Source organism: Babylonia areolata, chromosome 21, assembly GCF_041734735.1.
Source record: "Babylonia areolata isolate BAREFJ2019XMU chromosome 21, ASM4173473v1, whole genome shotgun sequence".
Lineage (NCBI taxonomy): Eukaryota > Metazoa > Mollusca > Gastropoda > Neogastropoda > Buccinidae > Babylonia > Babylonia areolata.
Genome location: NC_134896.1, coordinates 46,763,049 through 46,773,048, shown reverse-complemented (window position 1 = coordinate 46,773,048; position 10,000 = coordinate 46,763,049). Strand labels below are relative to the sequence as shown.

Genomic DNA, 10,000 nt, shown 5'->3' with positions numbered 1-10,000 from the left:
TGCTCTCCCCGGGGAGAGCGTGTCGCTATACTACAGCGCCACCCACTTTTTTGTATTTTTTCCTGCGCGCAGTTTTATTTGTTTTTGTTTCCAATCGAAGTGGAATTTTCTACAGAATTTTGCCAGGAACAACCCTTTTGTTGCTATGGGTTCTTTTACTTGCGCTAAGTGCATGCTGCACAAGGGACCTCGGTTTATCGTCTCATCCGAATGACTAGCGTCCAGACCACCACTCAAGGTCTAATGGAGGGCGAGAAAATACCGGCGGCTGAGCCGTGATTCGAACCAGCGCGCTTAGATTCTCTCGCTTCCTAGGCGGACGCGTTACCTCTAAGCCATCACTGCACGTACTTTTCAATGTTAAAAAAAAAAGGAAGAAAAAAAGTTTAAAAAAGAAGAAAAAAAGTTTTAAAAAAGAAGAAAAAGAAAAGAAGAAGAAAAGAATTGCACGTGTGAGAAAGCATACCTGGTTACCAGTGGCGCTCACTTCACTGGCTGCACACTGCTATTTGTCGGACATGAGCTTCGTCAATTCACCGTGCACTAAACGACAGACAACTGTGCAGCTTCTTAATTCTTTCGTGAACCTTGAACTGCGCTCATGGTAAACTTAAGAAGAAAGAACAGTGAAAAGACGTTAAACTTAAGAAGAAAGAACAGTGAAAAGACGTTAAACTTAAGAAGAAAGAACAGTGAAAAGACGTTAAACTTAAGAAGAAAGAACAGTGAAAAGACGGTAAACTTAAGAAGAACGAACAGTGAAAAGACGTTAAACTTAAGAAGAAAGAACAGTGAAAAGACGTTAAACTTAAGAAGAAAGAACAGTGGAAAGACGTTAAACTTAAGAAGAAAGAACAGTGAAAAGACGTTAAACTTAAGAAGAAAGAACAGTGAAAAGACGTTAAACTTAAGAAGAAAGAACAGTGAAAAGACGTTAAACTTAAGAAGAACGAACAGTGAAAAGACGTTAAACTTAAGAAGAACGAACAAAACCAGAAAGCCATGGGAAGGAAGAAGTGAGCACTCACCCGTGTCAGCATGGTGTCTGCCACTGTTCCCATGGCGTTGATGGAGATCTCTTTGTACCTGTGTGCACAGGCAGACAGGGCGACAGGCTATGAACAGATGCTCTGTGTAATATCGTAAAGATGTGTGTGTAGAAGCTGAAGATGAAGGATGACCTGTCTGTCTGTCAGTCTTGTCTGTCTGTGTCGTGTTGTGTTGTGTTGTGTTGTGTCTGTTGTTCTTCGACCATAGCAGATTTCTAAGCTGCCTGGGTTATTCTTTAAATCTATCAATTATGATAGAACATTCAACTTGTCAAATTACCCTTAACGTTGTTATTGTTGTCATTACGTTGGGTTACCACAAAACGAGAAGCCTGATTCTCAAAGACACAAAGCGGCAGAACTTACTAATCTATGTGCCCAATGTTGAATGATAATAATAATAACGATAATAATAATGATGATGGTGATGATGATGATTGATGATGATGATATGCTTACTACTGCTACTACTGCTACTACTACTGCTGCTGCTGCTGCTGCTGCTGCTAATGTAATGATGATAATAAACAAGCAACGGTTGGCCTGTATCTTTAACTGTTCGCAAACAATTTCTTCATATTTTTTGTGCATTTAAGCATTGAGTGTTATGGATCTTAATCCCATTGTCTTTGGCATAATAGTGTTTGTCTTCGAGTCTGTGTGGTCTTCTGTGGATGCTTAAGGCAAACGTAACTTGAAACTGACCTCGTTTTTTTTCCTCAACTCATGAGAACCCGTGGGTGTAATGTTCATGATCAGAATCGTGGTACTTTGTCCAGATTATCAGCTGTTTTAACTTACTTGTGATTGCTCTGCGCTGTGTCCAGTAAAATCTGGAAGGAGTTGTCTTGGTAGACTGTTAACAAAAAACAAAACAAAACAAAACAAAAGCAAACAAACAAATAACGATCATAATCCGTAAATAGCATGCTGGAAAGGAACTCGTTGCATGGCATGGACACTAACAGATAGAGTTAATTGGAGACAAACACAACGCCTATGCCGTCCTATGAAGACTGATTATGGAAGACGATCGTCAGCGTCATTTATGAAACCACTGTAGCAAAACTTCCTTCTTGCTTCACAATGCAAACTTCATAACTCTTTCCATACGAACGGCGAAAGAGACGACGTTAACAGCGTTTCACCCCAATTACCATCATCAAAATATTGCAAGAGGAAGGCTCTTATACTGAAGACGTGAATGTTGACAAAGAATACCACAATTCTGACGACGGAAGCTAAAGGTTGGGTCATTGAGACACCCACTGGACATCCGAGGGGTCTGTGTAGAGGAGAAGAGAGGACTGGCCGTACTGAGTGAGATAAGGAAATTTCGTAGTACCTACGTAAGCGCAAAATATAAAGCAATGGACATGTTGCTGTCGCTAGAAAGATGTCCCTGGCAAAACCCACCTTGACAGGAAAAACAACAACAAAAAAAAAAAAAAAAAAAAAAAAAAAAAAAAAAAAAAAAACAACAAACGCTTACAGGCAGGAAAAGTCTTTTCTTTACCAATGCAAGTAGATTCGGCTTTTTTTCACAGTACAGTATAGCCATGTATTTCGAGTTTCATGCTGGCACTTACATAGTAAAAGCCTACATACTTTGCAAGTGGGAGTCATTCCTATTCTCAGTGCAAATAGTATATCCACGAACTGCCACATCAAATCATGCTGACACTCACTGGAACACAATAAAGCTTACATACACTGCAGGGAGGGGGTGGGGGGAAAGTCATGTCTGCGTTTAATGCCAACAGTTATGTCCCATTGATTTAATTTAACTAGCATGTTATTTTATTTGTTAATGTACGTGCTATTTTTGAAAATATTTTCCTTTAAAAAAAAAAGAAAAAAAAAGAAAGAAAGAAGATAATCAACCTGTCACTTGACAATTTATGATATTCTTATAGAAGCATAAGTTATTCTGAAAATGGGTTTCTTGATATCCATGTCATTTTATAAACACTGTATGTGTAAGTGTGTGTGTGTGTGTGTGTGTGTGTGTAGAGAAGAGTGATTAGGGGTTTGTATGGAAACGAAGCTGCTGTCGTGTATTACTTGCTTGTATGTATTTTGCTGTATATATGTAGCTTTTTGATCTTTCGGTCCAACTTTTGTCATGCTGTGTGTGTGTTGCTGGACTCGGCTATGGGCTGAGGTATTGTGTTGGGTGAGTAACGAGCCTATGGATGCACAATTTATTTCCAAATACATGAATAAAGATGTATGGTATTATATTATTGCATTGCATCGTATTGTATTGTATTGTATCGCACTGCATTGTATTGTATTGTTTTGTAATGTATTGCATTGCAATATAAAGTATTGCATTGTATTGTAATGTATTGCGTTGCAATATAAAGTATTGTATTGTAATGTATCGCGTTGCAATATAAAGTATTGCATTGTATTGTAATGTATCGCGTTGCAATATAAAGTATTGCATTGTATTGTAATGTATTGCGTTGCAATATAAAGTATTGCATTGTATTGTAATGTATTGCGTTGCAATATAAAGTATTGCATTGTATTGTAATGTATCGCGTTGCAATATAAAGTATTGCATTGTATTGTAATGTATCGCGTTGCAATATAAAGTATTGCATTGTATTGCACTGCATTGCATTGCATTACTGGTGGAGTCGTGCAGGGTCTTGTTGGCCCACACAGCCAGCTCTTGCAGGTAGGCCCCCACGTACAGCGTGCTGTCATCCCAGCGCAGTTTGACCCTGGACTCGAACCGCGGGGCCGGCAGGTCCTCTCCCCCTATGTCTGTGTATGTATTTTGTACAGTGCTTACAGTCTGGCACCTGATGGAAGATGAACGCTATATAAGTAATAGCAATGAAGATGATGATGATGATGATGATGATGATGATAATAATAAAAATGATGATGATGATGATGATAAATAATAATAATAATAATAATGATAATAATGATAATAATAACAAAACAACCACCACCATCACCACAACAACAATAATGATGATGATGATGACAATAATAATAATAATAATAATAATAATAATAATGATAATAATTATGATAATAATGCAGGTTTTTATATAGCGCAGTACTCCCATCTCAGATTGGGCTCACCGCGCTCTACAATGAAATATACAAATTTTCAAAATAAGTGACATAACAGTGTGTGTGTGTGTGTGTGTGTGTGTGTGTGTGTGTGTGTGTGTGTGTGTGTGTGTGTACAAATGAACCAACACGGGCAATCATCGCCACAGTCTCACATCACACAGGCCCCAGATCACATCCCAATTCACCACAGTCAAAACAGGCACCAAGGAACCAGGCATCTTAGAAATTTGTTCTAAAAGAAATGACAGTAATATTTAGTGTGTGGCTGTAATGGAGGGGGGGGGGGGGGGGGGGGAGGGGGGATGCAGAAAAGGGAGCAAGTGATGTGGGAGGGGATGGGAGGGGGGGGGGATTGGCGGGGCGGGGGGGGGGGGGAGTAGACATGGGTCCGAGGATGGGGAAGGTGGGGTAAAGGACCAAAAAAAAAAAAAAAAAAAGAAGAAGAAAAGGAAAAAAAGAAAAAAGAAAAAAAGAACAGAGCACACATGTGCAGAAGACACAGGACAAGTACCGAGATGGTGTTGATGAAATGCACGTCTGTGATTGACACGTTAGTTATTTAAAGGGGAGAGAAACCGGGAAAGGAAGGAGAAGTAAACAGAAACGGCAGAAAAGGACTTACATGAATAAATAAATAAATAAATAAATTAATAGATAAATGAATAAAATGAAGTAAACCAACCAACAAACAAAATGTGAAAAAAGGATAGATGTGGGATAATGGTCATAATAAAGCAAAACAAGCCACTGACCCACGAAATAATAATGATAATAATAATGATAATAATGATGATGACGATGATATAACAATAATAATTATGAAAAAAAAGGATATTAATAAACCCAAACCAGCCACTGTCCCACGGAAAAACAACAACAAAACAATAAAAAAGAAAAACACTCATTAACAATAATTCACAAGCCACTGACCCACGAAAGCCTCAGTCCAGGCCACCTGTTCCCAGGCTGTGTCCCCCAGCTGACCGTCAATGTTAATGCGGGTGTTGGGGTCCAGTTTGTACACCGTGTACACCCGGGGTAGATCCACCCGGCACTCCACAGCTTTGCACGCCGACACCTCTCCTTCTATTAGGAACCTGCGGGGGTGTCAAACGGGTATGGGTGGTGTGAATGACTGACTGACTGACTAACTGACTGAATGGATGGATATATTTGTATTTGTATTTCTTTTTATCACAACAGATTTCTCTACGTGAAATTCGGGCTGCTCTCCCCAGGGAGAGCGCGTCGCTATACTACAGGGTCAGCCATTTTTTTTTTTTTTTTTCCCCTGCATGCAGTTTTATTTGTTTTTTTCTATCGAATAAATGACTGAATTAATGCATAAACCAATGAGTAGACAGGCCTAATAAGTAAATGAATAGTTAAATCAATTAATCAACGCATGAATAATCAATACATAGACAAATCAATATCAATTTATTATCAATGACTTAATCAATGCTTATTTATTGATCTATAAATCAACCAAAGATCTAAATAAATGACTAATTAATCATGAAAAGGCTTGACGAATGAACAATCATTCAAACAAAGAAACAAACACAAACAAACAAATAAATAATTAGACTGATATCAGTACATAAATTGACTAATCAACTAATTCAGTGACTGATTGATTGATTGGTTGGTTGACTGATTTTTTTATATATTAAATTTTGATCGATCGATCGATTAATTACTAGGTTGAATGATTGACAGTGGAGGTGTATGATTGACAGACGACGTGTGTGGGGGATCGAGGGAGGGGGAGGGCCTTTTGGGGTCAAAAGTCAAGTGGTCCAGAAACGGTAGTCTCTATACTACAAGTACAGTGATGGCCTAGAGGTAACGCATCCGCCAAGGAAGCGAGAGAAGTTGAGCACGCTGGTTCGAATCACGTCTCAGCCGCCGATATTTCCCCCCTCCCCCCTCCCTTCACTAGACCTTGAGTGGTGGTCTGGACGCTAGTCATTCGGATGAGACGATAAACCTAGGTCCCGTGTGCAGCATGCACTTAGCGCACGTAAAAGAACCCACGGCAACAAAAGGGTTTTCCTGGCAAAATTCTGTAGAAAATTCCACTTCGATAGGATAAACAAATAAAACTGCAGGCAGGAAAATTTTTTTTTTTTAAAAGGTTGGCGCTGTAGTGTAGCGACGCGCTCTCCCTGGGGAGAGCAGCCCGAATTTCACACAGAGAAATCTGTTGTGACAATAAGAGAAATACAATACTATTTCTTTTCTTTCTTTTGTATTTCTTTTCAAGTTTTATCACAACAGATTTCTCTTTGTGAAATTCGGGCTGCTCTCCCCAGGGAGAGCGCGTCGCTACACTACAGCGCCACCCATTTTTTTTGGTATTTTTTTCCTGCGTGCAGTTTGATTTGTTTTTCCTATCGAAGTGGATTTTTCTACAGAATTTTGCCAGGAACAACCCTTTTGTTGCCGTGGGTTCTTTTACGTGCGCGAAATGCATGCTGTACACGGGACCTCGGTTCATCGTCTCATCCGAATGACTAGCGTCCAGACCACCACTCAAAGTCTAGTGGAGGGGGAGAAAATATCGGCGGCCGAGCTGTGATTCGAACCAGCGCGCTCAGAGTCTCTCGCTTCCTAGGCGGACGCGTTACCTCCAGGCCATCACTCCACACACAACACAGTCCTGCACTCACTTCCTGATGGCGGGGTCGTGGCGGGCAGTCTTGCCGCACTGGTTTAGCCTGGCTGCGGTCAGAGTGGCGTTGTTGTTGTTGTTGTTGTCGTCTGCTGTCTGCCGCTGGCGGAGATGGTGCTGCGGCTGCTGCTCTCCCTCACTCTGCACGCCTGCTTCTTCACACGGCACACACACACACACACACACACACACACACACACACACACACACACACACACACACACACACACACACACACGCACGCACACACACACGCACGCACGCACACACACACACGCGCGCACACACACACACACGCGCGCGCACACGCGCACGCACACACACACACACATACACACACACACACACACACACACACACAAGGAAAAGAAACAAATTCTGGATTTGTGGTTGTTGTGGGCCTTGTAGTAGTATTAGCAGTAGCAGTAGTAGTATATACCAACGTCCTCCTACCTTTAACAGAGAGTCTTGTGTTTCCAGGGTTTACCTGGACACTTTTTTCTCGACACCATGGACATAACATGGCAAGAAAAACTTGGAAACCACCAACCTGTTCTTGTTCTCAATAGAGAGCCTCTTAATTCCACGGTTTGCTTAAAACCAGTTATTGTTGTTGTTGTTGTATTTCTTTTTATCACAACAGATTTCTCTGTGTGAAATTCGGGCTGCTCTCCCCAGGGAGAGCGCGTCGCTACAGTACAGCGCCACCCATTTTTTTAAATATTTTTTCCTGCATGCAGTTTTTTTTGTTTTTGTTTTTCCTATGGAAGTGGATTTTTGTACAGAATTTTGCCAGGAACAACCCTTTTGTTGCCGTGGGTTCTTTTACGTGCGCCAAGTGCATGCTGCACACGGGACCTCGGTTTATCGTCTCATCCGAATGACTAGCGTCCAGACCATCACTCAAGGTCTAGTAGAGGGGGAGAAAATATCGGCGGCTGAGCCGTGATTCGAACCAGCGCGCTCAGATTCTCTCGCTTCCTAGGCGGACCCGTTACCTCTAGGCCATCACTCCACTGTTTGTATTGTATTGTATTATTCTTTTTGTCACAGCAGATTTCTTTGTGTGAGATTCGGGCTGCTCTCCCCAAGGAGAGCGCGTCGCTACACTGAGAGCGCCACCCCCCTACTCCCATTTTTCTTCCTGCGTGCAGTTTTTTTTTGTTTTTGTTTTTCCTGTCGAAGTGGATTTTTCTACAGAATTTTGCCAGGGGCTACTCTTTTGTTGCCGTTGGTTCTTTCAAGTGCGCTAAGTGCATGCTGCACACGGGACCTCTGTTTATCGTCTCATCCGAATGACTAGACCAAACCATCACTCAAAGTCTAGTGGAGGGCGAGAAAATACTGGCGACTGTACCGTGATTCGAACCTGTGCGCTCGGATTCTCTCTCTTCCTAGGTGGACGCGTTACTTCTAGGCCATCACTCCGCATTAAGACTTTTTCTCAGCATAACAGATCTAACAGTGGCAATAATAAAACCGATGTCGCCGTTTATGTCATGGACATTACCTGAGTACATCTTGTGGTACGGGCCCACCAAGAGGTAGCCATGTCAGGGACATTACCTGAGTACATCTTGTGGTACGGGCCCACCAAGAGATAGCCATGTCAGGGACATTACCTGAGTACATCTTGTGGTACGGGCCCACCAAGAGGTAGCCATGTCAGGGACATTACCTGAGTACATCTTGTGGTACGGGCCCACCAAGAGATAGCCATGTCAGGGACATTACCTGAGTACATCTTGTGGTACGGGCCCACCAAGAGGTAGCCATGTCAGGGACATTACCTGAGTACATCTTGTGGTACGGGCCCACCAAGAGATAGCCATGTCAGGGACATTACCTGAGTACATCTTGTGGTACGGGCCCACCAAGAGGTAGCCATGTCAGGGACATTACCTGAGTACATCTTGTGGTACGGGCCCACCAAGAGATAGCCATGTCAGGGACATTACCTGAGTACATCTTGTGGTACGGGCCCACCAAGAGGTAGCCATGTCAGGGACATTACCTGAGTACATCTTGTGGTACGGGCCCACCAAGAGATAGCCATGTCAGGGACATTACCTGAGTACATCTTGTGTTACGGGCCCACCAAGAGATAGCCATGTCAGGGACATTACCTGAGTACATCTTGTGGTACGGGCCCACCAAGAGGTAGCCATGTCAGGGACATTACCTGAGTACATCTTGTGGTACGGGCCCACCAAGAGATAGCCATGTCAGGGACATTACCTGAGTACATCTTGTGGTACGGGCCCACCAAGAGGTAGCCATGTCAGGGACATTACCTGAGTACATCTTGTGGTACGGGCCCACCAAGAGGTAGCCAATGATGAAGCCAGACCCCAGGCCCACAGCACCGATAACAGCCGTGATGACAAAGGAAATGGTGTTCTGCTTCATCTTCGTCTTTCTCCAGTGCTGCTGACTCCCTGTCTCGCCAGATCTTCTTCTTCTGGCAAACATGGAACACAAAAGTATTGATGATGATATGATAAGGACAACGCGCGCCTCTCTGTGTGTGTGTGTGTGTGTGTGTGTGTGTGTGTGTGTGTGTGTGCCTGTCTGTCTGTCTATGTCTGTATCTGTGTGTCTTCGTTTTCGTTTTCTTCTTTCTCCTTACGTTTTGTGCATTTAGTTATTTCTTCTTATTTTTCCCCTTTTCTTTCATGCTTCCTTTCTCCTTGTCAGCCTGTCTGCGTCGTTTTATTTTGTTTCGTTCCCACTATCTCCCCCCCCCCCTCTCTCTCTCTCTCTCTGGAAATAGTTAACTCACTCAGTACGGCCAGTCCTCACTTCTCCTCTACACAGACCCCTCGGATGTCCAGTGGGTGTCTCAATGACTCAACCTTTAGCTTCCGTCGTCAGAATTGTGGTATTCTTTGTCAACATTCACCTCTTCAGTATAAGAGCCTTCCGCTTGCAATATTTTGATGATGGTAATTGGGGTGAAACGCTGTTAACGTCGTCTCTTTCGCCGTTCGTATGGAGAGAGTTAATACATACAAATACTTAGGACTAACTTTTTTAACATGACACAGCTGGACGGTAGCACTGGAAGATCTTGCAGTCAGAGCAAAGAGAAGTACAATAGAAATTATTAGAACCTTGAATAGAATAGACTGCAATTCAGCTGATGTATTTAAAAAAAAACTGTTTGATACAC

At 42.5% G+C, this 10,000-nt stretch overlaps 1 protein-coding gene across 2 annotated transcripts in view; it reads right to left on the bottom strand.

The window, feature by feature from the left end:
- The window catches only part of LOC143296345 (uncharacterized), a 24,203-nt gene that overhangs the window by 12,929 nt on the left and 1,274 nt on the right, over positions 1 to 10,000 (bottom strand). Inside the window, exons 2-7 of one of the 2 annotated variants that reach the window (XM_076608222.1) lie at positions 9,123 to 9,289; positions 6,827 to 6,980; positions 5,082 to 5,248; positions 3,690 to 3,827; positions 1,851 to 1,905; positions 1,029 to 1,086 (exon numbers count right to left, since the gene is read on the bottom strand). In XM_076608222.1, the coding sequence (XP_076464337.1) occupies positions 1,029 to 1,086; positions 1,851 to 1,905; positions 3,690 to 3,827; positions 5,082 to 5,248; positions 6,827 to 6,980; positions 9,123 to 9,237 (687 nt within the window). In that variant the 5' untranslated portion in view covers positions 9,238 to 9,289. The remainder of the gene's footprint in view (positions 1 to 1,028; positions 1,087 to 1,850; positions 1,906 to 3,689; positions 3,828 to 5,081; positions 5,249 to 6,826; positions 6,981 to 9,122; positions 9,290 to 10,000) is intronic. The other variant, XM_076608223.1, reaches the window with a different exon arrangement.